This window comes from Vicugna pacos, chromosome 9, assembly GCF_048564905.1.
Source record: "Vicugna pacos chromosome 9, VicPac4, whole genome shotgun sequence".
Classification (NCBI taxonomy): Eukaryota; Metazoa; Chordata; class Mammalia; order Artiodactyla; family Camelidae; genus Vicugna; species Vicugna pacos.
Window position 1 is genome coordinate 58,763,310 of NC_132995.1, and position 20,947 is coordinate 58,784,256.

The 20,947-nt window shown below is 33.1% G+C and overlaps 1 protein-coding gene across 4 annotated transcripts in view; it reads right to left on the reverse strand.

Moving 5' to 3' along the window:
• Window positions 1-292: 292 nt before the first annotated feature.
• Window positions 293-20,947, reverse strand: part of SYCP1 (synaptonemal complex protein 1) — a 104,117-nt gene continuing 83,462 nt past the window's right edge. For all 4 annotated transcript variants that reach the window (XM_072967953.1, XM_072967954.1, XM_072967956.1 and 1 more), the window contains exons 30-33: window positions 14,701-14,880; window positions 7,652-7,795; window positions 906-995; window positions 293-807 (exon numbers count right to left, since the gene is read on the reverse strand). In XM_072967953.1, the coding sequence (XP_072824054.1) occupies window positions 670-807; window positions 906-995; window positions 7,652-7,795; window positions 14,701-14,880 (552 nt within the window). In that variant the 3' untranslated portion in view covers window positions 293-669. The remainder of the gene's footprint in view (window positions 808-905; window positions 996-7,651; window positions 7,796-14,700; window positions 14,881-20,947) is intronic.

The following is a 20,947-nucleotide window of genomic DNA, read 5'->3' on the forward strand; positions in this document are numbered from 1 at the left end:
CTATTTTTCTATTTTTTTTATTGTCATATTTCCAGTATCTAGAACTGTGCTTAATTCTTAGCAGACACTCAATAAATATTTGCCTAATGAATGTAGAATAAATGAAATAATATTTCAGGAAGTCATACTGGTAGAGCCTTTCTTCCTGCAACTTAAAGTCACTTATCAATTTTGTAAATAGGTAAGTCAAAGCTGCTTCAGAACTGTGAAACTTAACTAAAATGACATGAAGATTTTAAAAATAAGTATTAGCAAAACTATAATGATTAGCATTTCAGATTACCTCACAGAATCAATGAGAAGTATTTATTTGCATCCAAAATATTTTAATAGTAAAGAATAAATAGTAAATCCCAGTAATATATTTCTAGCATTCAATGGATAACTGTGCAAATGTGAAAACTTAGCTAAAACAGTTTTCATGAATACAAGAAAAGGTAAAAATAAAATATAATCATCTGATTATCTGAATACAATTACAAGTTTTCAAGCAACATGTAGTCATTTCCCATTTAGGCTAAATTATAAAAATATAAAGAAACAAATTATTTATGCAATATCAAAGAAGTCTCAATTTCAGAAAATGTTTGGCTCCTTAGAAAATAAGAATAAAAAATTAACTATAAATTTGATGTTATTAGGCTCCTTAATTACAATGATTTCCTGAAATTAAACAAATAGCTTTTCTGCTTCCTTTAGTTTCTGTTTCCTATCCATTTTAGCAATTACAGCCCAACAGTCCTCCTGCATTTTTCTCATAGCTCCAAACTTCAGCGTAGATCCAGGGGTTGTTAGAGATGAAGGAGTCTGAATAAAAAATAAAATTATAATACGTTTAACTTAAAAAAAAAAGAATTAAATCCAGTTTTTGAAAGTTGCTTTCTGAAATAAAATTTAAAAGCTACCTTTTTTGGTGTTCTGACACAAAGATGAGAAATTGGTGGATTATTTTTCTTGTATCGCTTTTTCAGTGTCTCTTCCTCTGAAACCATGCTCTTAAAGAAAAATATAAAAATATAATTAGGGGCTGCAACCATTAATATTATATTATTAAATTTTTGTCTACATACCACATATGAAGGTGAGGTGGTGGAGGAGGAGGGAGGAAAAAAGAGGAAAGAGATGAAAGGAGAAAGAAGAGAAAAGAAAGAATAAAGACTGAAGAAAGAAGACAATGATAGAATAAATCTTCAATCTGCTAAACAAGGACCTAGATTTTGATTCTATTGACTATATACCTCAAAGGTTATGTGGAATATAAGTTGTGCATGAATAGTATTTTTCTACTGATTTCTATTTTAGTTTCAGGATCTTTATACAACCACTTCCTCGTTTTCCCCAACCTAGTTGTTCAAACACACTTAGGCCTTATAATAAGCATTCATAATCCTATAAAAATTAGGTCAATCATCAATTTATGAATATTTTCCCAAATAATAATAGCTGATACCTATTTAGTACTTTATGTCAGGCACTATTTTAAGCACTCTGCATATTTTAATTAGTTTTAATCCTTGCAACAATTTCGACATAGGTATACTATTATTATCCCCATTTTAAAGGTGAAGAACTGAGACACACAAACATTAAGTAACTTGCCCAAGATTACACAGCTAGTAAGAAGTAGAGCCAGGATTCAAATCCAGGTAGGCAAGGTCCAGAATCCATTCTCTTAAATATGCTATATAAATTTAGTCAGGTAAGCAATCAGTTCACATTATCTTTTCCTGCTCATTAAAGTCATATTTAACAAAAATTTCAGAAGCTTCATGGATGAAAACATTCAAACATTTTCATGGGTTCTAAGATTTCAGCAGAATCATTAAGTCACAAAGAACTGACTTTTCAGTATGCACCAACTGACCAGCTTAGAAAAGAGAAATTATCTTAAAAATTACGTTGTAAACTATCATTAAAATTTTACTTAGTGCATGGTAACTGAATGTTCATTAATGACTGATCATATAAAAATAATAAATTAACCTAATTTAAAACAACGAAAATGTTATCCTTATGACTCTGTAGCATTCATCTTTCATGTGCTTATTGGCCATTTATCTTCTTTGAAGAAATGTCTATTCAAGTCTTCTGCCATTTTTGAACTGGCTTGGTTTTTGTCGCTGAGTTATGGGAGTTCTTATATATTCTGAATATTAATTTCTTGTGTCAGATATATGTTTTGCAAATATTTTCTCCCAATCTTTAACTTGCCTTTTCACTTCCTAGTGTCCTTTGATCCATGAAAGTTCTTAATTTTGATGAAGTCCAATCTATCTATTTTTTGTCTGTATTTTGGTATCATCATATCCATGAAGTCCTTGCTATTCAATGTCATGAAGATTTCCCCAATATTTTCTTCTAAGTGTGTCATAGTTTTAGCCCTTAAGTTAAGGTCTTTGATCCACTTTGAGTCAATTTTTTTAATACAGCATAAGATAAAAGTCCAAGGATAATAGTCTATAGTCTTCCTCTCTTGTGATGTCTTAATCTGGCTTTGGTATCAAAGTAGTGTTAGCTTTATCAAATGAGTTACGAAGTGTTCCCTCTTCAATTTTTTGGAGGAGTCTGAAAATGATTGGTGTTAAGCCTTTAAATGTTTGGTAGAATACATCAGATCTCACTAGAAAGCCATCTGGTCTGGGACTTTTCTTTGTTGGGAGGTTCCAAATTACTAACTCAAACTCTTGTTAAGGTCTTTTAAGGTTTCCTGTTTCTTTTTGAGTTGGTTTAGGTATGTGTGTTTCAAGTAATTTTTCCATGTTTATTTATTCTCAGTTATCTAATTTGCTGGCATACAATTATTCACAGTATTCTCTTTTTATCTCTGAAAGATTGGTAATAACATCTCCAATTTCATTTCTGATTTTAATAATTTGCGTGTTCTTTTCTTTGTCTAAGCTAAAGGTTTATCAATTTTGTTGGTCTTTTCAAAGGAACAAATTTTGGTTTCATTGATTTTTCTCTGTTGTTTTCTCTAATTTGTTTATCTCCACTCTAATCTATTATTTCCTTATGTCAGCTTTGGGTTTAGTTTGATCTTCTTTTTCTAGTTCCTTAAGGTGTAAATTTAGTATATTGATTTCTTTCTTTCTTTTTCAATGTACAATTTACAGCTATACATTTCCCTTTGAGCTATGTTTCTGCTGCTCACATAAGTTTTGTGTATTGTTTTCATTTTTCTTCATTTGTTAGTCAAATTTCCCTTGTGATTTCTTCTCAGATCCATTTTAGATGGTTAGAAATGTGTTAATTTTCATAAATTTGTGAATTTTCTATTTTTCCTTCTCTTATTAATTTCTAACTTCATCTTATTATATTCAGAGAAGATTATTTATATGATGCTTAGCTTTTTAAATCTATTAAGACTTGCTTTGGGACCAACATGGTCTACCCTGGAGAATGTCTATGTGTACTTAAGAAGGATATGTACTCTGTTGTTGGACTGAGTGTTCTGTACATGTCTATTTTGTTACTGTTGTTCCTGTTTCCTTACTTATCTTCTGTCTAGTTATTTACTCCATTATTAAAGGTGTGGTACTGGAGTGTCCAACTATTAATGTGTAACTATCTATTTCTCTCTTCAATTCTATAAAGCTTTGCTTCATATATTTTAAGGGTCTGTTATTAGATATGTAAATGATTAAAACTGTCATAACTTCTTGCTTTACGGAAACTTTTATTAATATGTAGTGTCCTTATTTGTTCTTGTGATTTTTGATTTAAAGTCTATTTCATCAGAAATTAGTAAAACCACCTCACCTCTTTTTCTGGTTACTATTTGTATGAATATCTTTTTCCATCCTTTCACATTTGGCCAATTTGGATCTAACATGAGTCTCTTTTAGACTACACACACACACACACACATATACATACACACATATATTTTAGACCATATTTAAGCCATTTTAGAGAATCTATTCTGCCAATCTATGTTTGTTTATTAAAGAGTATAATCCATTTACATTTAAACTAATTACTGATAAGAAGAGACTAACTTTTGCCTTTTGTAATATTTATTTTCTATATGCTTTATAGGTTTTTTTTTTCAGTCACTCATTTCCTCCATTACTATCTTTTGTACTTAGATGACTTTTTTGGTAGTAAAATGTTTTGATCCCCTTCTCATTTCCTTTTGTGTATATTCTGTAAATACTTTTTGTGGTTACCATGGGTATTACATTTGACAACCAAACATTAAATAACCTAATTTAAATTTATACCAACTTCAACAGCCTACACAAATTGCTCTTATACAGCTTCATTCTCCCTCTGCTACTGATGTCAAAAAATTACATCTTTATATATTGTGTGCCCAGTAACATAGACAAATAATATTTATGCATTTGTCTTTTAAATTATGTAGAAAATAAAAAGTGAATTTAGAAGCCAAAATTACAATTCCAGCTTTTATAAATTTCCATGTATTTAACTTTATCAGAGATCTTTTATTTCTTCATATGACTTTGAGTTACTGTCTAGCATCCTTTCATTTCAACCTGAACAACTGCCTTCAGAGCTTCTGGAAGAGAAAGAAGGTCTAGTGACAACTCCCTCAGCTTTTTTAAATCTAGGAATGTCTTAATTTCTCCATTTCTGAAGAAAAGTCTTGCCTGATATTAAATTTTTAGTTGACAATCTTTTTCTTCCAGCTCTTTGAATATATAAACCTATTGTCTTCTGGCCTCCAAGGTTTCTGATGAGAAATCAGCTGATAATCTTCTCAAGGGTACCTTGTATGTGATGAGTTGATTCTCTCTTGCTAGTTTCAAGATTCTCTTTGTCTTTCAACAGTTTGATTGCAATGTTTTGATGTGAGTCTGAGTCCATCCACTCAGAATTCAATGAGCTCCCTAAATTTGTAGATTCATTTATTTCATCAAAATTTGAAAAGTTTTCAGCCATTTCCTCAAATATTCCTCTCTCTCTCTCCTCCTTCTATATATCAATTCATATATTGACCTTTTGATGATGTCCCACAAGTCTCTGAGGCTCTATTCACTTTTCTTCATTCTTTCTGTGTTTATACTCAATAGTTTATTGTCTTATCTTCAAATTTATCAATTATTTCTTCTGCTTACTTATATCTGTTTTTGAATCCCTCTAATACACTTTTCATTTCAGTTACTGTACTTTCATTTCCAAGATTTCTTCTTTATTCTTTTTATAATTTCTATCTCTTTATTGGTATTCTTATTTTATTCATACAATTTTCTGTCTTTGTCTTCCTTTAGCTCTTTGAGTAACTTTAAAACAGTTATTTTAAAGTTTTTGTCTAGAAAGTCCAATACCTGAGCTTCCATAGGGATATTTTCTATTGATTTGTTTTGTTCCTTTGATAGGCCATACTTGCCTTTCTTTGTATGCCTTGTGATTTTTTGTTGAAAACTACACATTTTAATCTTACAACTTGATACATCTGCAATTCAGATTCTTCCTCTTCCCCAGGGTTTGCTACTTATTTATTTAGATTTGTTTTGCTTTTTGTTTTACTTTTGAAAGTATCTCTGCACCATGGACAAGCCTCTGGTGAAAATTTGAGATCTTTTTGGTTTTTTTGAGAGTGTATCTTTCCCTGGGCATGTGTAGTGGCTTTCTAAATGCCCCATAAATGTGATTGATTTTGAGTGTTCTAACCCTTAAATGTCTGACTCCCCAAAGAGGAGGAGAAAGAGAGACAGAGAAACAAGTTCAGTTCATTTAAATCTTCCAGAAGACACTTCAGCCAGTAAGGATCGAAACAATGGCATACAGTATCTGTACCAGTACCTCAGTGATCAAAAGCAGCAATCAGCAATCAGAACACTGAACCTCGATCTCTGGAGAACAAGGTCCTTTTTGCTCACCCTGACTCCAATAAGATGCAAGCATGGCTGCCTACAACATGGCTATGTGTTAGGTGATAGGCATCCATTACTACTTTTAAACCTGAAATTGACCAAACTTAACCATAATTTACTACCCAAGTTTCCCCCTGGAAGTTGCAAGCATTCAAATAGTCTCTAGAGTTCCAAAATAAATTACTTCAGATAATTTCTGCCTGTATAATTGTTGTCTAGGTGGAGAAATGGATTCCTGACACTTTCTACTCCACTATTTTCTCTAAGGTCATTCTAGACAATACATTTTTAAACTTTACTTTTTATAATAATTTGAATGTTTGCCAAAATTTAAATGCAACAGCTAAGAAAATTACAAAAATAACAAATTTCAAGTGATAACTACAACCAATAAAGCCCATTGTGAAATGTCCTGAGACTAGTTTAAATAATTGTGTGCAATTATATAATACTGTAGTATGTTTATTGTGTTGCAAAGTTGTGATGCTCCTTTTAAAAATGAAGTAAAATTATGAGTCATTCCAAATCTCAGACCAGCTAAGAAATTGGCCTAAATTCACACTAGAAAAACAGTATGGATTTCAATCCTGGCATGTCTAATTCCAGAGCTCATGCTCTTTCTACCAATTCTCTTTACATTTTTATATACTTAGACTTCAGTCTGAACTGGTAGATATTATGTACAATGCCATACATAGGATTTGGAGACAGGCTGTCAGTGTTCAAATTTTAGCTGCACGTATTGCTAGCTATATGATCCTGGGCAAGGTACTGGTAGGACATAACTGCCTCATCTGTAAAGTGAGAGTAACAACCCTGTCTATACTTCTAGAGCATGAGATTATTTTTAAGAAATAACTGAAGTAATTTGTGTAAAATCTTTACAACAGTGCCTGATTCACAGTTCTAATCATTAAAATGTTAATCACTACCTATAAAACAAAGAAGTACTAGAGTAGTGATTTTCTGTAAGTTAATTTTAGTAATTACAATTTTAAGATTTCAACTACTCATTATTTCAGAACAAATGAGAGTAAAGGATCCCAAAGCAGTATAAAACTTGAGGGATCACATAGTTATTAGTCAGAATAACAAAACAAATGACTTTGACTTGAATTTTGTAATTAAGAATCTTTGGTATATTGCTCCATTTCATGTAATGAGATTTATTTGTTTTTAAATTAAATGAGTCTAAGTTTAATTATTCATTTTCAATTAATAATAATTATGCCTTTGGAAAATACTGATATGTGTGAATATACTCATAGTAGGGAGTAATTGGGGATACAAACTGCTAGGGGAAATATCCTCCTTAAGCATGCCATCTTTAACATATTAACTCTTCAAGAATCATAGAAACGTTAAGGCTGTCAACCAATACTTTGATACAGATTTCAACCAGTAAGTGTTATAAAATAAAGGAACATGTATAACAACAAAATCAAGAGGGGTCTCAAAAAACAAATTTGGCTGCAGCAACATTAAAAATATTCATTTGACCTTACCTTAAAAAAAAAAAAAAGAAAAGAACACACCAATGGAAAACAAGACGGTTAGTCATCTCATAAGCCAACTATGTTACATCAAGTGTTTCAAAATGTCATGTTTTCTGAAGTTTAGGGAGATTATTTTAATCCTAATTTATTTAAAATGCTGCAAAAGCATAGAGTTTTGTTATAGTAGGGTCCTATTTTTTTCAGTATTGCAATGATAGGTACTATGCCCATATATTCTGTATATACATCAAGCAATAATGTAGAAGTAGAATAATGCAAATAAATAATAAATGTGATTATCCATAATAATTTTACCAAAAGATCAGTAGTTTCTGAACTATCCGAATTAATATCAAAATCAAAGACTGTTTTTCTCTTTTTGTTACATTCTTCAATGGGTACGTTCTTGTTTTCTCTTTCCCGAATTTTTTGTTTTGTTGGTGTCTTCACAGTATATGCCTATCAAAAAAGAAAAACAATACATTATTCCATCAAATAAAACATGTTATTAAAGGCAAATTGAGGCTTTAGCGATCAATAACTCTCCATTATTATTGGCATGTATATAAAGTAGAAATTTTGGATAAGAATTTAATTCATATGTTTTTGAAGAAAATAGTAGGGGGTTGTGAGGAAGAGGGTGGAGGGCAAGGAAAGAGTGAGAAAGAGAAAGAGAGAGAGAGGAAGAGAGGATGAGAGAGACTGCCTCCAGCTTCAGCAGTCAACAGTCTTAAGAAAGACCTTAATTTTGCTAACAATGATTAAGACCAAAGAACTGAGAGCTTTGCTCTCTCTATAAAAATCCTTACTGATTTATGAGAAAAAAAGTTTGCTTATCTTTTGTTGGTAAGGTAATTGTATTGGTGAATGTTTAGTATTCCATATTACCCTGTAATATGTAAATTTTATAATTTTTAAAAATTGTCTTTAAAAAGCTCACTGAAAGGTAGAGTAAGGAGTTACAAAAATTTGCTTTTTCATAAAGCAACAAAAGTGCTCACAAAAGTGGTCAAAATCAGCTTGTTTAGAACTCTAGAAATTAACAAAAAGCTTGCCACAACCTGGAAAATATTTTTGGTTTTTTGTTTTTAAATGGCTGAACCTCTGTAAGAACAGCAACATTAGGGGTATCAACTTTTCCTCATCTCATCCCCTGCTCTCTAGCTCTGTGTTACCTTTAAAAAGTAACAGCCCACATTCCTGGTCCAGCCTGGTAGCCACTAAAGAGAGCAAAACAGAACTAGAGCTCTTTCAAAGCTTTATACTCAAAGAGTTGTCATTATTTGACCTGTCTAGTCATTCTCTGGAAGACTTCATTTACAGGGTTGTCTGTATTTAACTCACTCAGAGTGGGGGGGGGGAGCTCTCTCCTCAATGTGTGTAGGGTAGGGAATAACATTTGTCAAAAAAAAATTACAGACAAGTATCCTAACTTTGCAGCTCTCTGAGGCAATGACCATCAGTTGGGGTGAATGAAAGACTAACCAAAAACCTTAAAAGGACAGCTAAGAAATGAGATGTCCACAGGGACTTTGAGAAGCTTTCATATATTACTGGAAAAACCGCCACTCTCGTGGATAGGGCTATGAGTAAGCACAGGAAAGACATGAGTAGGTCCTAAGCTCTTATCTTTGGCTCATCTTGAGGGTCTGCAAAAGCAGAAATTGGAGGCTAAGGCAAAGTTGTCTACTGTCTGGCTGCGTATTGAAAGTGCCTTAACACTAATACTCCTTTGGCAATAACTGGGAGATTTACTGATTCAAGCATTTAAGAAAATCTCTACTCAAACAGCTGAACATTAAGCTAACCAAGTAGAGACTTTAATGGCACTCAAAGAATATAAACTTTATAGAATTAGTTTACAAAAATCACTAATCGAACAATTAAAAACTGATATGCAGGAACAACAAACCTTAAAAAGAGAGGAGAATTTGATTATCCAGAGTTGTCACATTACATTATTTTTAATGTTCAGATTTCAAGAAAAAATGATAAGATGTGCAAAGAATAAGAAATTATGACCCATACATGGGTGGGGTGGGGGGCAGTCAATAGAAACTATCCCTAAGGAAGCCTAGTTATTAGACTTCTTAGACAAAGACTTTATATCACCTATTTTAAATATGTTCAAAGAACTAAAGAAAACCATATCTAAAAGAGCTGAAGGCAAGTATAAAGACAATGTCAAACCAAACAGAATATCAACAGAGGGATAGAATTTATTTTTAAAAGAATGAAACAGATATTCTGGAGTTGAAAAGTACAATAACTAAAATGAAAAAATCACTAAAGGGGCTCAGTGTCAGATCTGAGAAGGTAGAGGAAAGAATTCATGAACCTGAAGATAGTTCAAATGATACTACCCAGTCTGAGTAACAGAAAGATGAAAGAAGAAAAATGAACAGAGCCTCAGAGACTTATAGGACACCACTAACCACACTGACATACGCATAATTGGAGTCTCAGAATGACAGTAGAGAGAGAAAGGGCAGAAATAATATTTGAAAAAATAATGGCTGAAAACCTCCCAAATTTGAGGTAAACATTAATCTATCTACACATCCAAGAAGCTCAGCAAACTCCAAAGAAGATAAAAATCAAAGAGAACCATACATAGAAACATTATAAGCAAACTGTCAAAAGACAAAGGAGGGAGTTTGGGTTTTCAAGCCTGTTGCCTGTCCTCTTTGCTTGGCCCTGCAATGAACCTCTCTCTGCTCAAATAAAAAAAAAAAAAGACAAAGAGAAACTTGACAGCAGCAAGAGACAAGTGACTTATTACATATAAGGATTCTCAATAATATTAACTAGATTTTGCACTAGAAACTAGGCTATCCAAAAAGCGTTGACATATCCAAAGTGCTAAAAGAACTGTTACCAAATAATTCTATATCCAGCAAGACTATCCTTCAAAAATGAAGGAGAAATTAACATATTCCTAGGTAAACAAAAATTTAGAGAATTGTCACTAGCAGATCTTCCTCACAAATATACTAAAGGGAGTCCTTTGGGCCGAAATGAAAGAAAATGAAATTCAAATTCACATAAAGAAATAAAGAGCACCAGAAAAGGACACAGCATAGATAATCATAAAAGATAGTATAAACATATTTTTGTTTGTAACTTTTTGTCCTACCTAATTTAAAACACAGACATATAAAGCAACAATACTGTGTCAATAGGCCTAAATGTATAAATATGATAAAAGTGAAAAAGAGAATGAAGCTATAGTGGGGCAAAGTTTTTACATATCATTCATTGAAATTACTCTGATATTAATTCAAACTAATCATTTTAAGTTAAGGTGTTAACTATCCTTTCCAGGTTATCATTAAGAAAATAATTCCAGAAGTATAGTTTTTAAAAAAAAGAGGATTAAAATGGTATACTAGAAAATAACTATTTAATACAAGGTAAGACAGTAATGGAAAGACACAGGAACAAAAAGACATAAGACGTATAGAAAATAAAGAACAAAATGGTGGACTTAGTTCTGCCTTATTAGTAATTACATTAAATGTAAGTCAATTAAACATTCCAGTAAAAATGCAGAGATTGTCAGAATGAATGATGGAAAAAGCAGGATCCAACTATGTGCTGTCCACAAAAGACAATTTAGATTCAATAACAGGAGTAGGTTGGAAGTAGATGGGTGATACATCATACAAATAATAAACAAAAGAAAGCTGGGCTGGCTATCTTAATATCAGATGAAACAGACATAAAAAAGATTACCAGAGACAAAAAAACATTCTACAAAGGTAGAAGGGTCAGCCTATCAAGAAAGGATAACTGGTACAAGTATATGTGCAGCTAACAATATAGCTCTCAAATACATGAATCAAAAGCTGAGAAACGGGTAGGAAGGGATAAATTGGGAGTTCTAGATTTGCAGATACTAATATACATAAAATAGATAAACAACAAGTTTATATTGTATAGTACAGGGAACTATATTCAATATCTTGTAGTAACCTATGGTAAAAAAGAGTATGAAAATGAATATATGTATGTTCCTATATGACTTAAGTAATTGTGCTGTACACCAGAAATTGACACAACATCGTAAACTGACTATACTTCAATAAAAAAGAAAAAGAATAAAATTTTTTAAAAACTGAGAAAAACGGATAATTAAACAATAATAGTAAGTAGTCTCCCACATCCCACTTTCAATAATGAAAAGAACAACTACACATAAGATCAGCAAGGAAATATATACTTGAATAACACTATAAACTAGCTAGATGGATACTTAGGAAATTCACAAATATGGCAATATAATGCACATAACTTTATTTTTCAAAAATAAATAAGTCTCAAGGGAAATTAGAAAGTACTTTGAGAAGAATGAAAAGGAAAATACAACATACTTATAAGATACAGTGAAACCAGTGTTCAGAGAAAATTTTATAGCTATAAATGCCTATATTCAAAATTAAGATTAAGACATGATGATTAAATACAATGTGGTACCTCGGGTTGGATCCTGGAAGAGAAAGAGGACATTAATGAAATAACTGAAATCCAAATAAAGTCTGAAGTTTAGTTAAGAGAACGTATGATTCTTCGTTTTGACAAATGTAAACAGTAATATAAGATAATAATGGAGAAAACTGGGCAAGGAATACAAAAGAATTCTCTGTACTACCTTTGTAACTTTTCAATAAATCTAAAATTAATTGCAAAATAAAATAAGTTCATCTGAAACAAAAAAGTAAGGTTACCACACCTGAATGGCTAAAATCAAAAAGATGAAAATTACCATGTGGTGGCAAGAATGTGCAGCAATCAGGACTCTCATTCACTGACAGCCAGAATGTAAACTAGTATAATATTTAACAACAAAAAAACCATGATTGGTAGTGTGATACAATACGAAATACATGTTTGTTATTTGCCTTTGGTTTCTGACATAGAACTTTTAAAACCGTTGTAACTTCTTGAGTGACAGGGTTGACAGGATGCATCTTTTGGTATAACATTTGGTCTTTGTCCCCAGTGATATGATAGAATAATCTTTTGTAAACCATAATGAGCTCCTTTCAACTGTACCTGTGTTTATGCTAATGAACTAACTGGTGGTAGGTGGTGCCTAAGCAGCTTCAAGATGACGTCTGGTTGCCAGAAAGATCAAGGCATGATTAAAAGTTTGGAACCTTTCAGCCTCACCCCCTGTACTCCTGGAGAAAAGAGGGGTTAAAGGTTGAGTTAATCATCAGTGGCTGATGATTTAACCAATCATGCCAAGTAATGAAACCTCCATAAAAACCCCTAAACAATGAGGGTCTGAGAGCTTCCAGCTTGGTGGACACATGGAGATGTTGGGAGGGATGGCACTCCCAGAGAGGACATGGAAGCTCTGTGCCCCTTCCCCCATACCTTGCACCATATGCATTTTTTACATTTGGCTGTTCCTGAATTGTAACATTTATAAACTGGTAATAGCAAGTAAAGTAATTTCCTGAGTTCTGTGAGTCATTCTAGCAAATTATCAAATCTGAGAAGGGGGTTGTGGGAACCTCCAATTTATAGCCAGTTGGTCAGTAGTACAAATGGCAAGCCAGCACTGTAACTTAAATGGGAGCAGACTTGTGGGACTGAGCCCTTGAACTGTGGGGTCTACATTAACTACAGGTTGGTAGTGTCAGAATTTAATCAAATGGTAGGACACCCAGTTGGTGTCTGGAGAACTGGAGAATTGGCTCGCATGGGGAAAAACACATGCATGTTTTGTGTCAGAGTGAAAACAGATCAGGCAGTATCTGTTAACACGGAATGTGTTATGCATAACCCTATAACCCAGCAATTTTACTCCTAGGGATATATACCCAACCAAGATGTGTACATGTCAAGCACTAGAATTTTATAGTAGTGCTATTCATAAAAGCCTACTCTGGAAATTAACCACATGTCCATTAACATTACAACTGATAAGCTGTGGTACAGTCCTACAATGAAATGCCAAATAGAAATAAAAATAAAGCAAGTTCAAGCAACAATATGGATGAATCTCATAAACATAATATTAAGTGAAAACATAAAAATATTATGTTTCTAATTATAGAAAATGCAAAAACAGGTATATCTAATATTAGAAGTTAGGACAATTGGCCTTGGAGGAGGGGCTAGCAACTGGAAGGGGAAACAATCAGCTCTTCTGAGGCGACAGTATGTTCTGTGTTTTAATCTGAATGCTGGTAATAAGGTTATGTTCAGTTTGTAAAGATTCATCAAGTTGTATAATCAGGATCTGTGCATTTTTCCTGCATATATTTCAATAGAAAGTGTTTTTTAAGAAATTCTTAAATAGAGATCATTTCATATTCTGAGTAACAGAATAGTAAATACAATAAAATAATTTTACATAAAAGCCTCTCTAAGCTATGTAATTTACTAATCTTCATAATTTCCACAAGGTGGATAATATTGTATATATATAATAGGATATGAGTGGGACTCTTTCTTTTGCTCTATACTTGTCAACGAAAGCATGAAGCTGGTGGGGAAAGTGCTAGTAACACATATTCTAAAGGAAGCAACCTATGATTAAGGCCAGCTCCATCTCTAAGGCTTATTAAAAATGGTAGAACAGGCCCAACAATTACCAAACATCTCCCTTACTCCCAGTTATTTTAAGGAAACTGGGAGGGAAAGGCATGAAATTTCAGCTTAGAAGGGTAAAGACAGGTTGAAATACTCTTCCCCTCAACTTCCCTGAGGAAAAAACTCTAAAAAGCAGCCTTATAAAGACTAGGGGTGACTTCAAGAAGGGGAGACCGGCATCTTATTCCCCAGATGGACATAAACTTGGGCAGAAAATTTGTTTTTCTGTCTTTGTGTCTGGCTGAGCAGTCAAAAGAAATTGGAGACAAGATGGCAGAGAAAGAGGAATGCAGAGTCAGAAGTAGAGCATTATATACTGCTATTTAAGTCCTGAAAAGTTGACTGAATTCCCCATAGATTAAGTGGACATGTGGAAGACAGCTAGATATGAGCCACCTTGCTAGTGGCACCTGCTCCAAGAGGGCTGACTGCTAAGTAAAAGACTCCAGCAGCAAGATTATGAAGAGTAAACAGCAAAGAGAGGTAACTGAGGTGATAATGGAAAATGTCAAGTTAAAACTAGATTTTGCACATCAGGGACCTATGCATTGGTGAATGCCAGAAAAAGATGTCATTAAGTTGTGAACAGTGACAGATTAAAAAATGAAACCATTTTATGCTAGTTTAACAAATAATTAAAACTTTTAAGAAAATGGTTCTATATCTATGTGTGCAATACCACATATATGGTATGTGATACTAGAGATTTCTTTTTATTTAAAAAAATTACTGCTTTCTTAGAAATTTTAGCAACAAACCTTTGGTAATGGTGCAGATAAAGTATTTTTGGCAGATGTCCACAGATTGTTTCTTTTATCTTTTGATTTGCCATGATCAGCTGATGCGAATTTTCGAGATATATTTTGTGAAGGAGCTGCTTTAGAATCAAATTTCCAATAACTAGTTTCAGGTGTTTCCAGTGAAGATGTCTGTGTTTTCTATATTAAACACAAAAGTGAATAAAATCATCATTAAAGTCACTTTAATTAAAATGCACCAATGAGTAGAAGTAACACTGAAATAAACCAGAATTTACCACCAAACTTGTTATTGATTAGAAAACTTTGAATAAATTACACTTATCTTCTTTGTCACTTCATTTTCCCATTTAAGATGAAAATGGTATCTGCCCCTCTCTGTCTTCACAGAGCTGCTATAAAAACAAGTAAGACATCTCAAATCCCCATTTGACCAAAAGTTGAGGATTCTCCAAAGAAAAATCTCTATTCCTGGTGGCAAAAAATCTTAATCTGTGGCTCATTCCAATAGCCTGAAAGCAAAAGGGCATTCTCTTTTATGCTTTCATATTTCCTCTATCACCTATAAACATATCAGCTGTTTCCTATTCACTAGCCTCACTTCCTCTAAAAAAAAAGAGAAGAAAAAATTTTAAAGAACTAGAGAAATTTTCAAAAAAAAAGTGAAAAAATAGTTTTTGCTTCAATTCTGAAAATAAACAAATTGCAAATTTACTTTAAATACTTAGACTTTATTTCAACTCAATTTTTTCAAATTCTCTTTCTCTTACCTTTATACATATATTCCTTCAGCACTTGACCTAGCTTTCTAGTGAAAACTAGTAATAGTTGTTCTAGTGGACTCCTACATGAAACCCAGCTCATCAGTTTCTATTTCAGAACTTCCTTCAGTTATAAACATCTCCATGAATACAATTATGGCTATTAATCACTAGAAAGAATGAAATACACACACACACACACACACACACACACACACACACATACACACACACACACACATACAAAGGCTACTCTCAGAACAAAAGCTTGGTGGTTGAATCTGGAGTGAGTTTAAATTAGGAGGGTATAGCATGCAGGATTAAGAGGTGACCATGCATGTTATGAAAAAACACTGGATGATGAGTCAAGTAATATGCTGTTTTCTCCTGGATCTTTTACTGCCTTGTTGGATAATTTTAAGTAAATCTCCAAGTATCTCCAGGCTTAAACTTATCCACCTACATAATCAAGGAGCTAAATGACTTGGAAAACTATAAGACACTGATGAAAGAAACTGAATATGACACAAACAGATGGAAAGATACACCATGTTCATGGATTAGAAGAACTAATATTGTTAAAACGGCCATATTACCCAAGGCAATATACAGATTCAATGAAATACCTATCAAAATACCAATAGCGTTTTAGAATTGGAACAAACCATTTTAAAATTGGTATGAAAACACAAAAGACCCTGAATAGCCAAAACAATCTTGAGAAAGAAGAACGAAGCTGGAGATAAGCTTCCTAAAATTCAGACTGTACTACAAAGCTTCAGTAATTGAAACAGTATGGTACTGGCACAAAGATTAGACATAAATCAATGGAACAGAACAGAGAGCACAGAAATCAACCCATGCACTTACGGTCAATTAATCTATGACAAAGGAGGTAAAAATATACAATGAGAAAAGACAGCCTCTTTAGTAGATAGTGCATGGGAAACTGGACAGCTACATATAAAAGAATGAAATTAGAACTTTTCTAACACTATATACAAAAATAAAGCCAAAATTTGAATTAAAGACCTAAATGTGAGACCAGAAAACATAAAACTCCTAGAACAAAACACAGGTAGAACACTCTTTGACATAAATCACAGCAATATTTTTTGGCTCTGTCTCCTAAGGCAAAGGAAACAAAAGCAAAAATATACAAATGGGACCTAATTAAACTTAGAAGTTTTTACACAGCAAAGGAAACCACTGACAAAACAAAAAGCCTACTGAATGGGAGAAAATATTTGCAAATAGTATGACTGATAAGGGGTTAATATCCAACAAATATAAATAGCTCATACAACACAACAACAAAAAAATGAACCCAATTAAAAAATGGGCAGAGAACCTGAAGATATTTTTCCAAAGAAGACATATATGGAAGGTCAACAGGCACATGAAAAGATGCTCAACATCGTTAATTATCAGAGAAATACAAATAAAAACTACAATGAGATATCACCTCACACTTGTCAGATTGGTTATTATCAAAAAGACCACAAATAACAAATGTGGAGGAAAGGAAATCCTGGTACACTGTTGGTGGGAATATAAATTGGTGCAGCTACTTTAGAAAACAGTGTGGATGTTTCTCAAAAAACCAAAAATAGAACTACCATATGAGCCAGCAATTCCACTCCTGGGTATACATCCAAAGAAAAGAAAAGCATTAATTACACCACTTCAACAAGAGAGGACAAAAATCACATGACCATCTCAATAGATGCAGGAAAAGCATCTGATAAAATTCAACATCCATTTATGATAAAAACTCTTACCAAAGTGGGTATAGAGGGAACAAATCTCACCATAATAAAAGCTATTTATAACAAACCTACAGCCAGCATAATATTCAATGGTGAAAAGCTGAAAGCCTTCCTCCTAAAATCTGGAACAAGACAAGGATGCTCACTCTTACCACTTCTATTCAATATAGTATTGGAAGTCCTAGCCATAGCAAGTAGACAAGAAAAAGAAATAAAAGGCATCCAAACAGGAAGAGGTGAAATTGTCATTATATGCAGATGACATAATACTATATGTAGAAAACCCTAAAGGCTTCACACAAAAACTACTAGAGCTAATAAAAGAATTTGGCAAGGTAGCAGGATACAAGATTAACATACAGAAATCAGTGGTATTTCTTTACACTAATAATGAAATGTCAGAAAAGGAAAGTAAAGAAACAATCCCTTTTAAAACTGTATCCAAAAGAATAAAAGACTTAGGAATAAATCTGACCAAAGAAGTGAAAGATCTATATGCAAAGAACTACAAGACACTGACTAAGGAAATTAAAGCTGACATAAAGAAATGGAAAGATATCCCATGTTCTAGGATTGGAAGGATTAATATTGTTAAAATGGCTATGCTACCCAAAGCAATCTACAGATTTAATGCAATCCCTATCAAATTACCCAGGACATTTTTCATAGAATTAGAACAAATAATCCTAAAATTTATATGGAATCACAAAAGACCCGGACTTGCCAAAGCATTACTGAGGAAAAAGAATGAAGCTGGAGGAATAACCCTCCCAGACTTCAGGCAATACTACAGAGTTACAGTAATCAAAACAGCATGGTACTGGTACAAAAATAGACATATGGATCAACGGAACAGAATAGAGAGCCCAGAAACCCACATACTCAATTAATCTTTGACAAACGAGGCAAGAACATACAATGGAGTAAAAACAGTCTCTTCAGCAAATGGTGTTGGGAAAACTGGACAGAGCTGCATGTAATCAATGAAGTTAGAATATTCCCTCACATCATACACAAAAATAAACTCAAAATGGCTTAAAGGTTTAAACATAAGATAAGACACTATAAACCTCTTAGAAGAAACCATAGGCAAAACACTATCTGACAAATCTCAGCAATGTTCTCCTAGGGCAATCTACCCAGACAATAGAAATAAAAGCAAAATTAAACAGACAGGATCTAATTAAACTAATAAGCTGTTGCACAGCAAAGGAAACCATAAGCAAAACAAAAAGACAACCTACAGAATGGGAGAAAATATTTGCAAAAGATGAGACTGACAAGGGCTTAATCTCCAGAATATATAAACAGCTCATACAACTTAACAAGAAAAAACAAACAACCCAATGGGCAGAAGACCTAAACAAACAATTCTCCAGTGAAGACATTCGAATAGCCAATAGGCACATGAAAAACTGCTCAATATCGCTAATTATCAGAGAAATTCAAATCAAAACAACAATGAGGTATCACCTCATAGCAGTCAGAATGGCCATAATTCAGAAGTCCACAAACAATAAATGCTGGAGAGGGTGTGAGAAAAAGGGAACCCTCCTACACTGTTGGTGGGAATGTAAATTGGTGCAGCCACTACGGAGGACACTATGGAGGTTCCTTAAAAAACTAAAAATATACTTAACCACATGATCCAGCAATCCCTCTCCAGGGCATATAACCAGAGGGAACTCTAATTTGAAAAGACACATGCACCCCAATGTTCATAGCAGCACTATTTACAATAGCCAAGACATGGAAACAACCTAAATGACCATCAATAGATGACTGGATAAAGAAGTTGTGGTATATTTACAATGGAATACTACTCAGCCATAAAAATGATAAAATAATGCCATTTGCTGCAACATGGATGGGCCTGGAGAATGTCATTTTAGGTGAAGTAAGCCAGAAAGAGAAAGGAAAATACCATATGCTATCACTTATATGTGGAATCTAAAAAGAAAAAAGAAGAAGACAAACAAACTTATTTACAAAACAGAAACAGACTCACAGACATAGATAACAAATTTATGGTTACAGGGGTAGAGAAGGGGGTGGAAAGGGATAAATTGGGAGTTGAGATTTGCAGATACTACCTACTACATATAAAATAGATAAACAACAAATTTATACCATATATCACAGGCAACTATATTCAATATCTTGCAATAACTTATGGTGAAGGAGAATATGAAAATGAATATGTGTATGTTCCTATATGACTGAAGTATTGTGCTGTACACCAGAAATTGACACAACATTGTAAACTGATTATACTTCAACAAAAATATATCTTAAAAAAAGTTATATGCACCCCAATGTTCACAGCAGCATTACTTAAAATAGCTAAGATATGGAAGCAACCTAAGTGTTCGTCAACAGATGTATGAATAAAGATGTGAGGGGTGTGTGTGTGTGTGTGTGTGTGTGATGGAATACTACCCAACCATAAAAAAAATGAAATTTTGCCATTTGCAAAAACATGGATGGATTTGGAGGGTATTATGCTTAGTGAAGTAAGTCAGACAGAGAAAGACAAACATTGTACAATATTATTTATTTGTGGAAATATAAAAAATAAACTAGTATATAATAAAAAAAAGCAGACTCACAGATATCACAGTGGGGAGAAGGGGGGAAGGGCAAGATAGAATTAGGATACTATGAGGTATAAACTATTGTGTATAAAATAAATAAGCTACAAGGATATACTGTACAGCACAGAGAATATAGCCAATATTTTATAATAAATATAAATGAAATATAACCTTCAAAAATTGTGAATCACTATGTTGTACACCTGAAACTTATTTAATATTGTAAGTCAATTGTACCTCAATTTAAAAATAAAATAAAATACAAAATTTTTAAAAGGCGGTTTTGCAGGTTTTTTGCCCAATTCAAGTGATCTCACTTCATGGTCCTTTTTCCAACAGGTATGAATTTTGGCAGCATTTTTTCACAGAGTTGCATTTTAATATCCTTTTCCCCAAATATTTCTACATCATAACTGATAACACAATACTTTGAGGGGTTTTTTGTATTTTATTGTTTTGTTTTGTTTTTGGAGGGGAGAGGCAATTAGGTTTATTTGTGTGTTTTTATTTTTATTTATTTATTTATTTTAAATGGAGGTACTGGGGACTGAACCCAGGACCTCATGCATGCTAAGCATGCACTCTACCACTTGAGCTACCCTCACCCCTTTGCGAACACAATTTTCATGAAAGCAAAGTTTTTCTGCTCTCTGGACTCATCAGGAGTCATCCTCAGAATCTCCAAAATGTAACTGCTTTCATGGATAAATTTTTCTCACCCAGAAGGACTGAGAATGGCAACTGCACCACCTTGTGGTCATATCTGGGAATCTAACATTTCCCTGGTAGCCTGGTAGCCTAAAAGAAAATGCACCCCCATTGTAGACTACTGAAGTAACCTCTTTATATCATGGAAATGTATGCACTTTCCTACAAGTTACATTTTTTCTTAATATTACATTTCCAGTGATGCATATATACAGAATATTCATGACTTGCTCTGTCATACTTTTAAAACATTTATATGGCATTTCTTAAATGCCAACAAGCACTATTTTAAATGCTTTACAAATATTATCTCATTTATTCCTTGTAACAACTTTAGGAAAAAGATGCTACTGCCTTTATAGATGAGAAAACTGAAGCATGAAGTAACATGCTCAAATTTAGTAATGTTTGATAA